Here is a 20784-nt window from a genome sequence, read left to right as displayed (position 1 = left end):
ACAAGAAGCATAGAGGTGTCACTGACACCAAATGGGCCATTAGACACCGGGCTCAGGAAACAAAAGAGAAACACATGTACATTTTTCTTTGTTGAAATGGAGCCATGGGGTGAATTAACCCCAATAAGGCTAAATAAACCAAAAGTCCTACAACAATAAGGTAAACTTAAACTCTTAAACTTAAACTGGAGATAATCTAAGAGTGATTGGATTAGGCTTCCTTCAAGTACATGGCGAATGCACTCATTCCTTGCAATGTACTTACATACACTTACATATGTTGCGAGCTTGTACCTGTAACTTGGGGGAAGTCTATTATAATTATTACTGATTCTCCAGTAAAGACATGTTGCCTCTACAAAAACCACACTACAAATGAAAGAAACCAGAACAAGAGAACACACACCCATTGATTCTGATTGGACGGAATGAAACAATGGCCAAGTAAACCACACCCATCAACAAAGCTAATTGGCCGAATGACTATGAGTCACGCCCACCATTAGGAACACATAAAACCAGGGCCCCATCACAACTAATCATTCTTCTAACAGAATCTTGCCTGAGGAAGGACCAACCAGTCCGAAACGTCTACTTTTCCAGCTCTCCTTTATATTTGATTCCGTCGTGAGTGAAGCGCCACCGTCGAGTCATGAGAGGTATTCTGAAAAGAAAGTTTGAGGAGGTCGACGATGAAGATCCATTCTACTCCTCACCTCCATCATCGTCCCTGCCTTCTCCTGCCTCCACGGAATGGGATTCTGATGGGGAGAGCAGCTCCTCAGAAAGCCAGGACTTTACAACTAATGGTTCTGCTTCACCTGCTGCCAGTCAACCCATCCAGTCTATTCTGAAGAGGCCAAAGCTGGAAGGGAGGCAGAGCAACGTGCGCTTTGATCTGGTGACGGTGTTCTACTTCCCACAATGCCAGGGTTTCACTAGCGTACCCTCTCGCGGGGGTGCCAGTCTGGGCATGTTGCACAGGCACAGCACTCTCCGCAGGTACACAATGGCAGAGCACGCCCTGGAACAACGGAGTTGGCGCAGAGAGAGACTACGAGAGAGACGGAGAGAGGAGAAGCTTGAGGCTTTGAGACACCAGTTGATGGCCAATGGTACCATTGACCAGAGAGAATCTGAGCGACTGACTGCAGACCAGGTCCCAGACGGAGACACTGACGTCCACATCACCGACGCCGAGCTGGAGGATGGGAACAGCTTCCTGCAGCGGTACTCCTACAAGCACAGACAGGCACTCCTGCGAGCAGCAGGTGTGAAGCACATTGACAAAGAGGAGAAGAGACAGCTGCATTCCCTGCGTGTCTTCAGGGAGGACTCTGGATGCAATTGCCAGGGTTTCTGTGAGCCAGAGACTTGTGAATGCAGTCTGGCAGGAATCAAGTGCCAGATGAACGCATGCCTCCCATGCTGCACTAAAGACGGCTGCGCAAACATTCAGGGACGCGTAGAGTTCAACTCCAGACGCGCGCAGACCCACTACATCGACACCGTCATGAGGCTAGAACTAGAGAGGCTACTACAAGATGATACGCCTGACCAACTGGACCACCAGAGCGCGGCTCCAGAAGATCTCCAGTTGGATGTGGACCAGGGACCCCCAGCAGGGGATGCCCCGGAAAAAAGCTGTCCCTTCGGGTTTTCCGCCGAGGACGAAGGGCGTCCTCTCACCATGCCCCCCACCCCTTCCTACCATTTCAGTCCAGGTTTTTTGAGGTATTTGGGGGTCCTTGGCGTGACGTTTGGGAACCACTGATATACAGCAGGGTATAAAGCCTTTTAAAACAAACAGCAGCATGTTGTGCACTCACTGTAAGTAAACATTGCACTTTAACATTGTCACCACAAACAATAATAGCAATGATTGTTACAAGAACATATAGCCATTTTAACACACCTGAAACATTGCACACTAGAAAGCTGAAAGAGTGATAACAGTTCCATGTGATGATAGACCTATTACTGTAGTTCTGCTGAAACTCATCAGAGTCAAAGAGGTGTGAAATGGTCTCAGTTCATCCAAAATGTGATCATTAGCAGGTGATCTGTCCAATGCCAGACAACGAGTGACCATTAACACGTTAATCTCTGCATTTGAATGCATATAGTGAATGAAGCATCAGCCATCATCATTTAGCATGTGTACATTTTAACATGGGGAAAGAATGTGGGGTTTGTTCATTATTTAGCATTTGAAAAACATTGAATAAAAGTGCATTCATCACCACCATATTGAGAGAGAACCCTGCAAAAATGTATCAGCTTATGTTTTTGTTCAGTGTATTTTCATTCAATCCCTTCCAGTTTCACTATGACTTATATGACTGGATATGGAGACAGTAACCTCTGTTACTGAACAAACAAATAATTAATATAGGATATAATTGAATAAGTATAATGATATATCCTGATTTATCTTGACTTATCCTGATCATTTATTAATACTATGGACACATGTTTCTGCACACAGGCCTACACATTACACAATGGGATTTCACTGTAAATATAGATAAGAAATGAAATGAAACCAATAGCGCACAATAGGATATGAGACTTTGATTTGACAATATACTTATTTGCTGTTCCAGTCCTGTACAGAAACCAGACCACTGTCTTCTATACTAAAGTGGAAACAAATTGAACCTACATTACAACCTAACACATAAAATACAAGGGGTGCTGTATATAGGCTACTTGTAAAAGACAAGATGTGAAGGCTTGTCTACTATTTATAAATATTGTTTGAAACAAATAGGCCTAACTGTTTTACTTCCGTTTTCTTGTTTTTAATACATGTTTAAAGTCAAGATTTGTTTTTTATCTGTGGTTTGTAAGTGTTCCAAGATAAATTAAGATAAATGGGATGTAAATCACAGTATGAGCAGTTGTTTCTTCACCAGAGCTGGTTCTCCTTGGTTCTGATGTTACTGAAATAATGTGGAGAAATCCTCAAGATGAATGGCTCTGCTGCAGTAACAATGAATTCATATCCACTTATTCAATAGTTAGATTGTACATATTTATCCAGATACTGAGTACGTCTTTTTGGATGAACTACTATACTGCTTTTTAAGGTTTATTATAAACCAGCAGTTGTTATGCACCACATGTGGAAGAACTCCCAGAAAACAGCAGGTATGCTGGCACTCTTATTTATTTTACATCACAATGGAATACTGTTCTGTTTCCCACTGCATTTGATTGAGTTTTTCTTTCTCTTCTGCACTGTAATGTTTTATGTATTTTTGTTTTAGTTGTGATTTTATATATGTTTCCTGATGTGTGCAAAGCACATTGAAATGCCTTGTTGGAATTTGCTATACCAATAACGTTATTTTATATTTATGCTGGCTCCTGCTTTGACTTTAAGAAACTCCTCAATGGATCACTAGACTAGTAGACTAATTATTGTTCAACCAAAGTGGACTGTTATGTTCAAGTGGACTCTGTTTTCGACCATTGAATGGTTTTTCTCCAGATTAACTGGAAAACCAGTTCTTAAAGGGGCATTCCACTCATTTTCAACATTTCACTATGTCATTATATACCTTAGAGCTGCATTAAACATGCCAAAATATTAGACAAGTTGTTTTGATTTTGTACCAAAACTCCCCAGCCACATAGACAAAGCCAACACTCAATGGAAATCAGACTTTGAATAGGGGACACATTAGCACATTCCAAACCAGCCTGGGACAAGAAGCATAGAGGTGTCACTGACACCAAATGGGCCATTAGACACCGGGCTCAGGAAACAAAAGAGAAACACATGTACATTTTTCTTTGTTGAAATGGAGCCATGGGGTGAATTAACCCCAATAAGGCTAAATAAACCAAAAGTCCTACAACAATAAGGTAAACTTAAACTCTTAAACTTAAACTGGAGATAATCTAAGAGTGATTGGATTAGGCTTCCTTCAAGTACATGGCGAATGCACTCATTCCTTGCAATGTACTTACATACACTTACATATGTTGCGAGCTTGTACCTGTAACTTGGGGGAAGTCTATTATAATTATTACTGATTCTCCAGTAAAGACATGTTGCCTCTACAAAAACCACACTACAAATGAAAGAAACCAGAACAAGAGAAAACACACCCATTGATTCTGATTGGACGGAATGAAACAATGGCCAAGTAAACCACACCCATCAACAAAGCTAATTGGCCGAATGACTATGAGTCACGCCCACCATTAGGAACACATAAAACCAGGGCCCCATCACAACTAATCATTCTTCTAACAGAATCTTGCCTGAGGAAGGACCAACCAGTCCGAAACGTCTACTTTTCCAGCTCTCCTTTATATTTGATTCCGTCGTGAGTGAAGCGCCACCGTCGAGTCATGAGAGGTATTCTGAAAAGAAAGTTTGAGGAGGTCGACGATGAAGATCCATTCTACTCCTCACCTCCATCATCGTCCCTGCCTTCTCCTGCCTCCACGGAATGGGATTCTGATGGGGAGAGCAGCTCCTCAGAAAGCCAGGACTTTACAACTAATGGTTCTGCTTCACCTGCTGCCAGTCAACCCATCCAGTCTATTCTGAAGAGGCCAAAGCTGGAAGGGAGGCAGAGCAACGTGCGCTTTGATCTGGTGACGGTGTTCTACTTCCCACAATGCCAGGGTTTCACTAGCGTACCCTCTCGCGGGGGTGCCAGTCTGGGCATGTTGCACAGGCACAGCACTCTCCGCAGGTACACAATGGCAGAGCACGCCCTGGAACAACGGAGTTGGCGCAGAGAGAGACTACGAGAGAGACGGAGAGAGGAGAAGCTTGAGGCTTTGAGACACCAGTTGATGGCCAATGGTACCATTGACCAGAGAGAATCTGAGCGACTGACTGCAGACCAGGTCCCAGACGGAGACACTGACGTCCACATCACCGACGCCGAGCTGGAGGATGGGAACATCTTCCTGCAGCGGTACTCCTACAAGCACAGACAGGCACTCCTGCGAGCAGCAGGTGTGAAGCACATTGACAAAGAGGAGAAGAGACAGCTGCATTCCCTGCGTGTCTTCAGGGAGGACTCTGGATGCAATTGCCAGGGTTTCTGTGAGCCAGAGACTTGTGAATGCAGTCTGGCAGGAATCAAGTGCCAGATGAACGCATGCCTCCCATGCTGCACTAAAGACGGCTGCGCAAACATTCAGGGACGCGTAGAGTTCAACTCCAGACGCGCGCAGACCCACTACATCGACACCGTCATGAGGCTAGAACTAGAGAGGCTACTACAAGATGATACGCCTGACCAACTGGACCACCAGAGCGCGGCTCCAGAAGATCTCCAGTTGGATGTGGACCAGGGACCCCCAGCAGGGGATGCCCCGGAAAAAAGCTGTCCCTTCGGGTTTTCCGCCGAGGACGAAGGGCGTCCTCTCACCATGCCCCCCACCCCTTCCTACCATTTCAGTCCAGGTTTTTTGAGGTATTTGGGGGTCCTTGGCGTGACGTTTGGGAACCACTGATATACAGCAGGGTATAAAGCCTTTTAAAACAAACAGCAGCATGTTGTGCACTCACTGTAAGTAAACATTGCACTTTAACATTGTCACCACAAACAATAATAGCAATGATTGTTACAAGAACATATAGCCATTTTAACACACCTGAAACATTGCACACTAGAAAGCTGAAAGAGTGATAACAGTTCCATGTGATGATAGACCTATTACTGTAGTTCTGCTGAAACTCATCAGAGTCAAAGAGGTGTGAAATGGTCTCAGTTCATCCAAAATGTGATCATTAGCAGGTGATCTGTCCAATGCCAGACAACGAGTGACCATTAACACGTTAATCTCTGCATTTGAATGCATATAGTGAATGAAGCATCAGCCATCATCATTTAGCATGTGTACATTTTAACATGGGGAAAGAATGTGGGGTTTGTTCATTATTTAGCATTTGAAAAACATTGAATAAAAGTGCATTCATCACCACCATATTGAGAGAGAACCCTGCAAAAATGTATCAGCTTATGTTTTTGTTCAGTGTATTTTCATTCAATCCCTTCCAGTTTCACTATGACTTATATGACTGGATATGGAGACAGTAACCTCTGTTACTGAACAAACAAATAATTAATATAGGATATAATTGAATAAGTATAATGATATATCCTGATTTATCTTGACTTATCCTGATCATTTATTAATACTATGGACACATGTTTCTGCACACAGGCCTACACATTACACAATGGGATTTCACTGTAAATATAGATAAGAAATGAAATGAAACCAATAGCGCACAATAGGATATGAGACTTTGATTTGACAATATACTTATTTGCTGTTCCAGTCCTGTACAGAAACCAGACCACTGTCTTCTATACTAAAGTGGAAACAAATTGAACCTACATTACAACCTAACACATAAAATACAAGGGGTGCTGTATATAGGCTACTTGTAAAAGACAAGATGTGAAGGCTTGTCTACTATTTATAAATATTGTTTGAAACAAATAGGCCTAACTGTTTTACTTCCGTTTTCTTGTTTTTAATACATGTTTAAAGTCAAGATTTGTTTTTTATCTGTGGTTTGTAAGTGTTCCAAGATAAATTAAGATAAATGGGATGTAAATCACAGTATGAGCAGTTGTTTCTTCACCAGAGCTGGTTCTCCTTGGTTCTGATGTTACTGAAATAATGTGGAGAAATCCTCAAGATGAATGGCTCTGCTGCAGTAACAATGAATTCATATCCACTTATTCAATAGTTAGATTGTACATATTTATCCAGATACTGAGTACGTCATTTTTGGATGAACTACTATACTGCTTTTAAGGTTTATTATAAACCAGCAGTTGTTATGCACCACATGTGGAAGAACTCCCAGAAAACAGCAGGTATGCTGGCACTCTTATTTATTTTACATCACAATGAAATACTGTTCTGTTTCCCACTGCATTTGATTGAGTTTTTCTTTCTCTTCTGCACTGTAATGTTTTATGTATTTTTGTTTTAGTTGTGATTTTATATATGTTTCCTGATGTGTGCAAAGCACATTGAAATGCCTTGTTGGAATTTGCTATACCAATAACGTTATTTTATATTTATGCTGGCTCCTGCTTTGACTTTAAGAAACTCCTCAATGGATCACTAGACTAGTAGACTAAATATTGTTCAACCAAAGTGGACTGTTATGTTCAAGTGGACTCTGTTTTCGACCATTGAATGGTTTTTCTCCAGATTAACTGGAAAACCAGTTCTTAAAGGGGCATTCCACTCATTTTCAACATTTCACTATGTCATTATATACCTTAGAGCTGCATTAAACATGCCAAAATATTAGACAAGTTGTTTTGATTTTGTACCAAAACTCCCCAGCCACATAGACAAAGCCAACACTCAATGGAAATCAGACTTTGAATAGGGGACACATTAGCACATTCCAAACCAGCCTGGGACAAGAAGCATAGAGGTGTCACTGACACCAAATGGGCCATTAGACACCGGGCTCAGGAAACAAAAGAGAAACACATGTACATTTTTCTTTGTTGAAATGGAGCCATGGGGTGAATTAACCCCAATAAGGCTAAATAAACCAAAAGTCCTACAACAATAAGGTAAACTTAAACTCTTAAACTTAAACTGGAGATAATCTAAGAGTGATTGGATTAGGCTTCCTTCAAGTACATGGCGAATGCACTCATTCCTTGCAATGTACTTACATACACTTACATATGTTGCGAGCTTGTACCTGTAACTTGGGGGAAGTCTATTATAATTATTACTGATTCTCCAGTAAAGACATGTTGCCTCTACAAAAACCACACTACAAATTAAAGAAACCAGAACAAGAGAACACACACCCATTGATTCTGATTGGACGGAATGAAACAATGGCCAAGTAAACCACACCCATCAACAAAGCTAATTGGCCGAATGACTATGAGTCACGCCCACCATTAGGAACACATAAAACCAGGGCCCCATCACAACTAATCATTCTTCTAACAGAATCTTGCCTGAGGAAGGACCAACCAGTCCGAAACGTCTACTTTTCCAGCTCTCCTTTATATTTGATTCCGTCGTGAGTGAAGCGCCACCGTCGAGTCATGAGAGGTATTCTGAAAAGAAAGTTTGAGGAGGTTGACGATGAAGATCCATTCTACTCCTCACCTCCATCATCGTCCCTGCCTTCTCCTGCCTCCACGGAATGGGATTCTGATGGGGAGAGCAGCTCCTCAGAAAGCCAGGACTTTACAACTAATGGTTCTGCTTCACCTGCTGCCAGTCAACCCATCCAGTCTATTCTGAAGAGGCCAAAGCTGGAAGGGAGGCAGAGCAACGTGCGCTTTGATCTGGTGACGGTGTTCTACTTCCCACAATGCCAGGGTTTCACTAGCGTACCCTCTCGCGGGGGTGCCAGTCTGGGCATGTTGCACAGGCACAGCACTCTCCGCAGGTACACAATGGCAGAGCACGCCCTGGAACAACGGAGTTGGCGCAGAGAGAGACTACGAGAGAGACGGAGAGAGGAGAAGCTTGAGGCTTTGAGACACCAGTTGATGGCCAATGGTACCATTGACCAGAGAGAATCTGAGCGACTGACTGCAGACCAGGTCCCAGACGGAGACACTGACGTCCACATCACCGACGCCGAGCTGGAGGATGGGAACAGCTTCCTGCAGCGGTACTCCTACAAGCACAGACAGGCACTCCTGCGAGCAGCAGGTGTGAAGCACATTGACAAAGAGGAGAAGAGACAGCTGCATTCCCTGCGTGTCTTCAGGGAGGACTCTGGATGCAATTGCCAGGGTTTCTGTGAGCCAGAGACTTGTGAATGCAGTCTGGCAGGAATCAAGTGCCAGATGAACGCATGCCTCCCATGCTGCACTAAAGACGGCTGCGCAAACATTCAGGGACGCGTAGAGTTCAACTCCAGACGCGCGCAGACCCACTACATCGACACCGTCATGAGGCTAGAACTAGAGAGGCTACTACAAGATGATACGCCTGACCAACTGGACCACCAGAGCGCGGCTCCAGAAGATCTCCAGTTGGATGTGGACCAGGGATCCCCAGCAGGGGATGCCCCGGAAAAAAGCTGTCCCTTCGGGTTTTCCGCCGAGGACGAAGGGCGTCCTCTCACCATGCCCCCCACCCCTTCCTACCATTTCAGTCCAGGTTTTGTGAGGTATTTGGGGGTCCTTGGCGTGACGTTTGGGAACCACTGATATACAGCAGGGTATTAAGCCTTTTAAAACAAACAGCAGCATGTTGTGCACTCACTGTAAGTAAACATTGCACTTTAACATTGTCACCACAAACAATAATAGCAATGATTGTTACAAGAACATATAGCCATTTTAACACACCTGAAACATTGCACACTAGAAAGCTGAAAGAGTGATAACAGTTCCATGTGATGATAGACCTATTACTGTAGTTCTGCTGAAACTCATCAGAGTCAAAGAGGTGTGAAATGGTCTCAGTTCATCCAAAATGTGATCATTAGCAGGTGATCTGTCCAATGCCAGACAACGAGTGACCATTAACACGTTAATCTCTGCATTTGAATGCATATAGTGAATGAAGCATCAGCCATCATCATTTAGCATGTGTACATTTTAACATGGGGAAAGAATGTGGGGTTTGTTCATTATTTAGCATTTGAAAAACATTGAATAAAAGTGCATTCATCACCATCATATTGCGAGAGAACCCTGCAAAAATGTATCAGCTTATGTTTTTGTTCAGTGTATTTTCATTCAATCCCTTCCAGTTTCACTATGACTTATATGACTGGATATGGAGACAGTAACCTCTGTTACTGAACAAACAAATAATTAATATAGGATATAATTGAATAAGTATAATGATATATCCTGATTTATCTTGACTTATCCTGATCATTTATTAATACTATGGACACATGTTTCTGCACACAGGCCTACACATTACACAATGGGATTTCACTGTAAATATAGATAAGAAATGAAATGAAACCAATAGCGCACAATAGGATATGAGACTTTGATTTGACAATATACTTATTTGCTGTTCCAGATCTGTACAGAAACCAGACCACTGTCTTCTATACTAAAGTGGAAACAAATTGAACCTACATTACAACCTAACACATAAAATACAAGGGGTGCTGTATATAGGCTACTTGTAAAAGACAAGATGTGAAGGCTTGTCTACTATTTATAAATATTGTTTGAAACAAATAGGCCTAACTGTTTTACTTCCGTTTTCTTGTTTTTAATACATGTTTAAAGTCAAGATTTGTTTTTTATCTGTGGTTTGTAAGTGTTCCAAGATAAATTAAGATAAATGGGATGTAAATCACAGTATGAGCAGTTGTTTCTTCACCAGAGCTGGTTCTCCTTGGTTCTGATGTTACTGAAATAATGTGGAGAAATCCTCAAGATGAATGGCTCTGCTGCAGTAACAATGAATTCATATCCACTTATTCAATAGTTAGATTGTACATATTTATCCAGATACTGAGTACGTCATTTTTGGATGAACTACTATACTGCTTTTAAGGTTTATTATAAACCAGCAGTTGTTATGCACCACATGTGGAAGAACTCCCAGAAAACAGCAGGTATGCTGGCACTCTTATTTATTTTACATCACAATGAAATACTGTTCTGTTTCCCACTGCATTTGATTGAGTTTTTCTTTCTCTTCTGCACTGTAATGTTTTATGTATTTTTGTTTTAGTTGTGATTTTATATATGTTTCCTGATGTGTGCAAAGCACATTGAAATGCCTTGTTGGAATTTGCTATACCAATAACGTTATTTTATATTTATGCTGGCTCCTGCTTTGACTTTAAGAAACTCCTCAATGGATCACTAGACTAGTAGACTAAATATTGTTCAACCAAAGTGGACTGTTATGTTCAAGTGGACTCTGTTTTCGGCCATTGAATGGTTTTTCTCCAGATTAACTGGAAAACCAGTTCTTAAAGGGGCATTCCACTCATTTTCAACATTTCACTATGTCATTATATACCTTAGAGCTGCATTAAACATGCCAAAATATTAGACAAGTTGTTTTGATTTTGTACCAAAACTCCCCAGCCACATAGACAAAGCCAACACTCAATGGAAATCAGACTTTGAATAGGGGACACATTAGCACATTCCAAACCAGCCTGGGACAAGAAGCATAGAGGTGTCACTGACACCAAATGGGCCATTAGACACCGGGCTCAGGAAACAAAAGAGAAACACATGTACATTTTTCTTTGTTGAAATGGAGCCATGGGGTGAATTAAACCCAATAAGGCTAAATAAACCAAAAGTCCTACAACAATAAGGTAAACCTAAACTCTTAAACTTAAACTGGAGATAATCTAAGAGTGATTGGATTAGGCTTCCTTCAAGTACATGGCGAATGCACTCATTCCTTGCAATGTACTTACATACACTTACATATGTTGCGAGCTTGTACCTGTAACTTGGGGGAAGTCTATTATAATTATTACTGATTCTCCAGTAAATACATGTTGCCTCTACAAAAACCACACTACAAATGAAAGAAACCAGAACAAGAGAACACACACCCATTGATTCTGATTGGACGGAATGAAACAATGGCCAAGTAAACCACACCCATCAACAAAGCTAATTGGCCGAATGACTATGAGTCACGCCCACCATTAGGAACACATAAAACCAGGGCCCCATCACAACTAATCATTCTTCTAACAGAATCTTGCCTGAGGAAGGACCAACCAGTCCGAAACGTCTACTTTTCCAGCTCTCCTTTATATTTGATTCCGTCGTGAGTGAAGCGCCACCGTCGAGTCATGAGAGGTATTCTGAAAAGAAAGTTTGAGGAGGTCGACGATGAAGATCCATTCTACTCCTCACCTCCATCATCGTCCCTGCCTTCTCCTGCCTCCACGGAATGGGATTCTGATGGGGAGAGCAGCTCCTCAGAAAGCCAGGACTTTACAACTAATGGTTCTGCTTCACCTGCTGCCAGTCAACCCATCCAGTCTATTCTGAAGAGGCCAAAGCTGGAAGGGAGGCAGAGCAACGTGCGCTTTGATCTGGTGACGGTGTTCTACTTCCCACAATGCCAGGGTTTCACTAGCGTACCCTCTCGCGGGGGTGCCAGTCTGGGCATGTTGCACAGGCACAGCACTCTCCGCAGGTACACAATGGCAGAGCACGCCCTGGAACAACGGAGTTGGCGCAGAGAGAGACTACGAGAGAGACGGAGAGAGGAGAAGCTTGAGGCTTTGAGACACCAGTTGATGGCCAATGGTACCATTGACCAGAGAGAATCTGAGCGACTGACTGCAGACCAGGTCCCAGACGGAGACACTGACGTCCACATCACCGACGCCGAGCTGGAGGATGGGAACAGCTTCCTGCAGCGGTACTCCTACAAGCACAGACAGGCACTCCTGCGAGCAGCAGGTGTGAAGCACATTGACAAAGAGGAGAAGAGACAGCTGCATTCCCTGCGTGTCTTCAGGGAGGACTCTGGATGCAATTGCCAGGGTTTCTGTGAGCCAGAGACTTGTGAATGCAGTCTGGCAGGAATCAAGTGCCAGATGAACGCATGCCTCCCATGCTGCACTAAAGACGGCTGCGCAAACATTCAGGGACGCGTAGAGTTCAACTCCAGACGCGCGCAGACCCACTACATCGACACCGTCATGAGGCTAGAACTAGAGAGGCTACTACAAGATGATACGCCTGACCAACTGGACCACCAGAGCGCGGCTCCAGAAGATCTCCAGTTGGATGTGGACCAGGGACCCCCAGCAGGGGATGCCCCGGAAAAAAGCTGTCCCTTCGGGTTTTCCGCCGAGGACGAAGGGCGTCCTCTCACCATGCCCCCCACCCCTTCCTACCATTTCAGTCCAGGTTTTTTGAGGTATTTGGGGGTCCTTGGCGTGACGTTTGGGAACCACTGATATACAGCAGGGTATAAAGCCTTTTAAAACAAACAGCAGCATGTTGTGCACTCACTGTAAGTAAACATTGCACTTTAACATTGTCACCACAAACAATAATAGCAATGATTGTTACAAGAACATATAGCCATTTTAACACACCTGAAACATTGCACACTAGAAAGCTGAAAGAGTGATAACAGTTCCATGTGATGATAGACCTATTACTGTAGTTCTGCTGAAACTCATCAGAGTCAAAGAGGTGTGAAATGGTCTCAGTTCATCCAAAATGTGATCATTAGCAGGTGATCTGTCCAATGCCAGACAACGAGTGACCATTAACACGTTAATCTCTGCATTTGAATGCATATAGTGAATGAAGCATCAGCCATCATCATTTAGCATGTGTACATTTTAACATGGGGAAAGAATGTGGGGTTTGTTCATTATTTAGCATTTGAAAAACATTGAATAAAAGTGCATTCATCACCACCATATTGAGAGAGAACCCTGCAAAAATGTATCAGCTTATGTTTTTGTTCAGTGTATTTTCATTCAATCCCTTCCAGTTTCACTATGACTTATATGACTGGATATGGAGACAGTAACCTCTGTTACTGAACAAACAAATAATTAATATAGGATATAATTGAATAAGTATAATGATATATCCTGATTTATCTTGACTTATCCTGATCATTTATTAATACTATGGACACATGTTTCTGCACACAGGCCTACACATTACACAATGGGATTTCACTGTAAATATAGATAAGAAATGAAATGAAACCAATAGCGCACAATAGGATATGAGACTTTGATTTGACAATATACTTATTTGCTGTTCCAGTCCTGTACAGAAACCAGACCACTGTCTTCTATACTAAAGTGGAAACAAATTGAACCTACATTACAACCTAACACATAAAATACAAGGGGTGCTGTATATAGGCTACTTGTAAAAGACAAGATGTGAAGGCTTGTCTACTATTTATAAATATTGTTTGAAACAAATAGGCCTAACTGTTTTACTTCCGTTTTCTTGTTTTTAATACATGTTTAAAGTCAAGATTTGTTTTTTATCTGTGGTTTGTAAGTGTTCCAAGATAAATTAAGATAAATGGGATGTAAATCACAGTATGAGCAGTTGTTTCTTCACCAGAGCTGGTTCTCCTTGGTTCTGATGTTACTGAAATAATGTGGAGAAATCCTCAAGATGAATGGCTCTGCTGCAGTAACAATGAATTCATATCCACTTATTCAATAGTTAGATTGTACATATTTATCCAGATACTGAGTACGTCATTTTTGGATGAACTACTATACTGCTTTTAAGGTTTATTATAAACCAGCAGTTGTTATGCACCACATGTGGAAGAACTCCCAGAAAACAGCAGGTATGCTGGCACTCTTATTTATTTTACATCACAATGAAATACTGTTCTGTTTCCCACTGCATTTGATTGAGTTTTTCTTTCTCTTCTGCACTGTAATGTTTTATGTATTTTTGTTTTAGTTGTGATTTTATATATGTTTCCTGATGTGTGCAAAGCACATTGAAATGCCTTGTTGGAATTTGCTATACCAATAACGTTATTTTATATTTATGCTGGCTCCTGCTTTGACTTTAAGAAACTCCTCAATGGATCACTAGACTAGTAGACTAAATATTGTTCAACCAAAGTGGACTGTTATGTTCAAGTGGACTCTGTTTTCGACCATTGAATGGTTTTTCTCCAGATTAACTGGAAAACCAGTTCTTAAAGGGGCATTCCACTCATTTTCAACATTTCACTATGTCATTATATACCTTAGAGCTGCATTAAACATGCCAAAATATTAGACAAGTTGTTTTGATTTTGTACCAAAACTCCCCAGCCACATAGACAAAGCCAACACTCAATGGAAATCAGACTTTGAATAGGGGACACATTAGCACATTCCAAACCAGCCTGGGACAAGAAGCATAGAGGTGTCACTGACACCAAATGGGCCATTAGACACCGGGCTCAGGAAACAAAAGAGAAACACATGTACATTTTTCTTTGTTGAAATGGAGCCATGGGGTGAATTAACCCCAATAAGGCTAAATAAACCAAAAGTCCTACAACAATAAGGTAAACTTAAACTCTTAAACTTAAACTGGAGATAATCTAAGAGTGATTGGATTAGGCTTCCTTCAAGTACATGGCGAATGCACTCATTCCTTGCAATGTACTTACATACACTTACATATGTTGCGAGCTTGTACCTGTAACTTGGGGGAAGTCTATTATAATTATTACTGATTCTCCAGTAAAGACATGTTGCCTCTACAAAAACCACACTACAAATGAAAGAAACCAGAACAAGAGAACACACACCCATTGATTCTGATTGGACGGAATGAAACAATGGCCAAGTAAACCACACCCATCAACAAAGCTAATTGGCCGAATGACTATGAGTCACGCCCACCATTAGGAACACATAAAACCAGGGCCCCATCACAACTAATCATTCTTCTAACAGAATCTTGCCTGAGGAAGGACCAACCAGTCCGAAACGTCTACTTTTCCAGCTCTCCTTTATATTTGATTCCGTCGTGAGTGAAGCGCCACCGTCGAGTCATGAGAGGTATTCTGAAAAGAAAGTTTGAGGAGGTTGACGATGAAGATCCATTCTACTCCTCACCTCCATCATCGTCCCTGCCTTCTCCTGCCTCCACGGAATGGGATTCTGATGGGGAGAGCAGCTCCTCAGAAAGCCAGGACTTTACAACTAATGGTTCTGCTTCACCTGCTGCCAGTCAACCCATCCAGTCTATTCTGAAGAGGCCAAAGCTGGAAGGGAGGCAGAGCAACGTGCGCTTTGATCTGGTGACGGTGTTCTACTTCCCACAATGCCAGGGTTTCACTAGCGTACCCTCTCGCGGGGGTGCCAGTCTGGGCATGTTGCACAGGCACAGCACTCTCCGCAGGTACACAATGGCAGAGCACGCCCTGGAACAACGGAGTTGGCGCAGAGAGAGACTACGAGAGAGACGGAGAGAGGAGAAGCTTGAGGCTTTGAGACACCAGTTGATGGCCAATGGTACCATTGACCAGAGAGAATCTGAGCGACTGACTGCAGACCAGGTCCCAGACGGAGACACTGACGTCCACATCACCGACGCCGAGCTGGAGGATGGGAACAGCTTCCTGCAGCGGTACTCCTACAAGCACAGACAGGCACTCCTGCGAGCAGCAGGTGTGAAGCACATTGACAAAGAGGAGAAGAGACAGCTGCATTCCCTGCGTGTCTTCAGGGAGGACTCTGGATGCAATTGCCAGGGTTTCTGTGAGCCAGAGACTTGTGAATGCAGTCTGGCAGGAATCAAGTGCCAGATGAACGCATGCCTCCCATGCTGCACTAAAGACGGCTGCGCAAACATTCAGGGACGCGTAGAGTTCAACTCCAGACGCGCGCAGACCCACTACATCGACACCGTCATGAGGCTAGAACTAGAGAGGCTACTACAAGATGATACGCCTGACCAACTGGACCACCAGAGCGCGGCTCCAGAAGATCTCCAGTTGGATGTGGACCAGGGACCCCCAGCAGGGGATGCCCCGGAAAAAAGCTGTCCCTTCGGGTTTTCCGCCGAGGACGAAGGGCGTCCTCTCACCATGCCCCCCACCCCTTCCTACCATTTCAGTCCAGGTTTTTTGAGGTATTTGGGGGTCCTTGGCGTGACGTTTGGGAACCACTGATATACAGCAGGGTATAAAGCCTTTTAAAACAAACAGCAGCATGTTGTGCACTCACTGTAAGTAAACATTGCACTTTAACATTGTCACCACAAACAATAATAGCAATGATTGTTACAAGAACATATAGCCATTTTAACACACCTGAAACATTGCACACTAGAAAGCTGAAAGAGTGATAACAGTTCCATGTGATGATAGACCTATTACTGTAGTTCTGCTGAAACTCATCAGAGTCAAAGAGGTGTGAAATGGTCTCAGTTCATCCAAAATGTGATCATTAGCAGGTGATCTGTCCAATGCCAGACAACGAGTGACCATTAACACGTTAATCTCTGCATTTGAATGCATATAGTGAATGAAGCATCAGCCATCATCATTTAGCATGTGTACATTTTAACATGGGGAAAGAATGTGGGGTTTGTTCATTATTTAGCATTTGAAAAACATTGAATAAAAGTGCATTCATCACCATCATATTGAGAGAGAACCCTGCAAAAATGTATCAGCTTATGTTTTTGTTCAGTGTATTTTCATTCAATCCCTTCCAGTTTCACTATGACTTATATGACTGGATATGGAGACAGTAACCTCTGTTACTGAACAAACAAATAATTAATATAGGATATAATTGAATAAGTATAATGATATATCCTGATTTATCTTGACTTATCCTGATCATTTATTAATACTATGGACACATGTTTCTGCACACAGGCCTACACATTACACAATGGGATTTCACTGTAAATATAGATAAGAAATGAAATGAAACCAATAGCGCACAATAGGATATGAGACTTTGATTTGACAATATACTTATTTGCTGTTCCAGTCCTGTACAGAAACCAGACCACTGTCTTCTATACTAAAGTGGAAACAAATTGAACCTACATTACAACCTAACACATAAAATACAAGGGGTGCTGTATATAGGCTACTTGTAAAAGACAAGATGTGAAGGCTTGTCTACTATTTATAAATATTGTTTGAAACAAATAGGCCTAACTGTTTTACTTCCGTTTTCTTGTTTTTAATACATGTTTAAAGTCAAGATTTGTTTTTTATCTGTGGTTTGTAAGTGTTCCAAGATAAATTAAGATAAATGGGATGTAAATCACAGTATGAGCAGTTGTTTCTTCACCAGAGCTGGTTCTCCTTGGTTCTGATGTTACTGAAATAATGTGGAGAAATCCTCAAGATGAATGGCTCTGCTGCAGTAACAATGAATTCATATCCACTTATTCAATAGTTAGATTGTACATATTTATCCAGATACTGAGTACGTCATTTTTGGATGAACTACTATACTGCTTTTAAGGTTTATTATAAACCAGCAGTTGTTATGCACCACATGTGGAAGAACTCCCAGAAAACAGCAGGTATGCTGGCACTCTTATTTATTTTACATCACAATGAAATACTGTTCTGTTTCCCACTGCATTTGATTGAGTTTTTCTTTCTCTTCTGCACTGTAATGTTTTATGTATTTTTGTTTTAGTTGTGATTTTATATATGTTTCCTGATGTGTGCAAAGCACATTGAAATGCCTTGTTGGAATTTGCTATACCAATAACGTTATTTTATATTTATGCTGGCTCCTGCTTTGACTTTAAGAAACTCCTCAATGGATCACTAGACTAGTAGACTAAATATTGTTCAACCAAAGTGGACTGTTATGTTTAAGTGTACTCTGTTTTCGACCATTGAATGGTTTTTCTCCAGATTAACTGGAAAACCAGTTCTTAAAGGGGCATTCCACTCATTTTCAACATTTCACTATGTCATTATATACCTTAGAGCTGCATTAAACATGCCAAAATATTAGACAAGTTGTTTTGATTTTGTACCAAAACTCCCCAGCCACATAGACAAAGCCAACACTCAATGGAAATCAGACTTTGAATAGGGGACACATTAGCACATTCCAAACCAGCCTGGGACAAGAAGCATAGAGGTGTCACTGACACCAAATGGGCCATTAGACACCGGGCTCAGGAAACAAAAGAGAAACACATGTACATTTTTCTTTGTTGAAATGGAGCCATGGGGTGAATTAACCCCAATAAGGCTAAATAAACCAAAAGTCCTACAACACAAGGTCCTACAACACAAGGTAAACTTAAACTCTTAAACTTAAACTGGAGATAATCTAAGAGTGATTGGATTAGGCTTCCTTCAAGTACATGGCGAATGCACTCATTCCTTGCAATGTACTTACATACACTTACATATGTTGCGAGCTTGTACCTGTAACTTGGGGGAAGTCTATTATAATTATTACTGATTCTCCAGTAAAGACATGTTGCCTCTACAAAAACCACACTACAAATGAAAGAAACCAGAACAAGAGAACACACACCCATTGATTCTGATTGGACGGAATGAAACAATGGCCAAGTAAACCACACCCATCAACAAAGCTAATTGGCCGAATGACTATGAGTCACGCCCACCATTAGGAACACATAAAACCAGGGCCCCATCACAACTAATCATTCTTCTAACATAATCTTGCCTGAGGAAGGACCAACCAGTCCGAAACGTCTACTTTTCCAGCTCTCCTTTATATTTGATTCCGTCGTGAGTGAAGCGCCACCGTCGAGTCATGAGAGGTATTCTGAAAAGAAAGTTTGAGGAGGTCGACGATGAAGATCCATTCTACTCCTCACCTCCATCATCGTCCCTGCCTTCTCCTGCCTCCACGGAATGGGATTCTGATGGGGAGAGCAGCTCCTCAGAAAGCCAGGACTTTACAACTAATGGTTCTGCTTCACCTGCTGCCAGTCAACCCATCCAGTCTATTCTGAAGAGGCCAAAGCTGGAAGGGAGGCAGAGCAACGTGCGCTTTGATCTGGTGACGGTGTTCTACTTCCCACAATGCCAGGGTTTCACTAGCGTACCCTCTCGCGGGGGTGCCAGTCTGGGCATGTTGCACAGGCACAGCACTCTCCGCAGGTACACAATGGCAGAGCACGCCCTGGAACAACGGAGTTGGCGCAGAGAGAGACTACGAGAGAGACGGAGAGAGGAGAAGCTTGAGGCTTTGAGACACCAGTTGATGGCCAATGGTACCATTGACCAGAGAGAATCTGAGCGACTGACTGCAGACCAGGTCCCAGACGGAGACACTGACGTCCACATCACCGACGCCGAGCTGGAGGATGGGAACAGCTTCCTGCAGCGGTACTCCTACAAGCACAGACAGGCACTCCTGCGAGCAGCAGGTGTGAAGCACATTGACAAAGAGGAGAAGAGACAGCTGCATTCCCTGCGTGTCTTCAGGGAGGACTCTGGATGCAATTGCCAGGGTTTCTGTGAGCCAGAGACTTGTGAATGCAGTCTGGCAGGAATCAAGTGCCAGATGAACGCATGCCTCCCATGCTGCACTAAAGACGGCTGCGCAAACATTCAGGGACGCGTAGAGTTCAACTCCAGACGCGCGCAGACCCACTACATCGACACCGTCATGAGGCTAGAACTAGAGAGGCTACTACAAGATGATACGCCTGACCAACTGGACCACCAGAGCGCGGCTCCAGAAGATCTCCAGTTGGATGTGGACCATGGACCCCCAGCAGGGGATGCCCCGGAAAAAAGCTGTCCCTTCGGGTTTTCCGCCGAGGACGAAGGGCGTCCTCTCACCATGCCCCCCACCCCTTCCTACCATTTCAGTCCAGGTTTTTTGAGGTATTTGGGGGTCCTTGGCGTGACGATTGGGAACCACTGATATACAGCAGGGTATAAAGCCTTTTAAAACAAACAGCAGCATGTTGTGCACTCACTGTAAGTAAACATTGCACTTTAACATTGTCACCACAAACAATAATAGCAATGATTGTTACAAGAACATATAGCCATTTTAACACACCTGAAACATTGCACACTAGAAAGCTGAAAGAGTGATAACAGTTCCATGTGATGATAGACCTATTACTGTAGTTCTGCTGAAACTCATCAGAGTCAAAGAGGTGTGAAATGGTCTCAGTTCATCCAAAATGTGATCATTAGCAGGTGATCTGTCCAATGCCAGACAACGAGTGACCATTAACACGTTAATCTCTGCATTTGAATGCATATAGTGAATGAAGCATCAGCCATCATCATTTAGCATGTGTACATTTTAACATGGGGAAAGAATGTGGGGTTTGTTCATTATTT

General features: G+C 42.7%; 6 protein-coding genes across 6 annotated transcripts; all 6 read left to right on the top strand.

Moving 5' to 3' along the window:
• Positions 1 to 652: 652 nt before the first annotated feature.
• Positions 653 to 4369, top strand: LOC306919399 (cysteine/serine-rich nuclear protein 3-like; the record flags this gene model as incomplete). The annotated part of the gene is made up of 2 exons (XM_079532187.1): positions 653 to 1596; positions 4351 to 4369. 2 exons carry the CDS (start codon positions 653 to 655, stop codon positions 4367 to 4369), a joined length of 963 nt encoding a protein of 320 aa, XP_079388313.1.
• Positions 4366 to 5487, top strand: LOC306919398 (cysteine/serine-rich nuclear protein 3-like; the record flags this gene model as incomplete). The annotated part of the gene is made up of 1 exon (XM_079532186.1): positions 4366 to 5487. One exon carries the CDS (start codon positions 4366 to 4368, stop codon positions 5485 to 5487), a length of 1122 nt encoding a protein of 373 aa, XP_079388312.1.
• Positions 5488 to 8078: 2591 nt separating this feature from the next.
• Positions 8079 to 9200, top strand: LOC306919397 (cysteine/serine-rich nuclear protein 3-like; the record flags this gene model as incomplete). Its single annotated transcript, XM_079532185.1, has 1 exon — positions 8079 to 9200. One exon carries the CDS (start codon positions 8079 to 8081, stop codon positions 9198 to 9200), a length of 1122 nt encoding a protein of 373 aa, XP_079388311.1.
• Positions 9201 to 11791: 2591 nt separating this feature from the next.
• Positions 11792 to 12913, top strand: LOC306919396 (cysteine/serine-rich nuclear protein 3-like; the record flags this gene model as incomplete). The annotated part of the gene is made up of 1 exon (XM_079532184.1): positions 11792 to 12913. One exon carries the CDS (start codon positions 11792 to 11794, stop codon positions 12911 to 12913), a length of 1122 nt encoding a protein of 373 aa, XP_079388310.1.
• Positions 12914 to 15504: 2591 nt separating this feature from the next.
• LOC306919394 (cysteine/serine-rich nuclear protein 3-like) lies at positions 15505 to 16626 on the top strand (the record flags this gene model as incomplete). Its single annotated transcript, XM_079532183.1, has 1 exon — positions 15505 to 16626. The coding sequence occupies one exon, from the start codon at positions 15505 to 15507 to the stop codon at positions 16624 to 16626; it is 1122 nt and encodes a 373-aa protein (XP_079388309.1).
• A 2605-nt stretch (positions 16627 to 19231) lies between these two features.
• Positions 19232 to 20353, top strand: LOC306919393 (cysteine/serine-rich nuclear protein 3-like; the record flags this gene model as incomplete). Its single annotated transcript, XM_079532182.1, has 1 exon — positions 19232 to 20353. One exon carries the CDS (start codon positions 19232 to 19234, stop codon positions 20351 to 20353), a length of 1122 nt encoding a protein of 373 aa, XP_079388308.1.
• Positions 20354 to 20784: the final 431 nt, after the last annotated feature.

This window comes from Electrona antarctica (genome assembly GCF_951216825.1).
Source record: "Electrona antarctica genome assembly, contig: scaffold_25, whole genome shotgun sequence".
NCBI lineage: Eukaryota > Metazoa > Chordata > Actinopteri > Myctophiformes > Myctophidae > Electrona > Electrona antarctica.
This window is presented reverse-complemented; position numbering and strand designations above follow the sequence as displayed.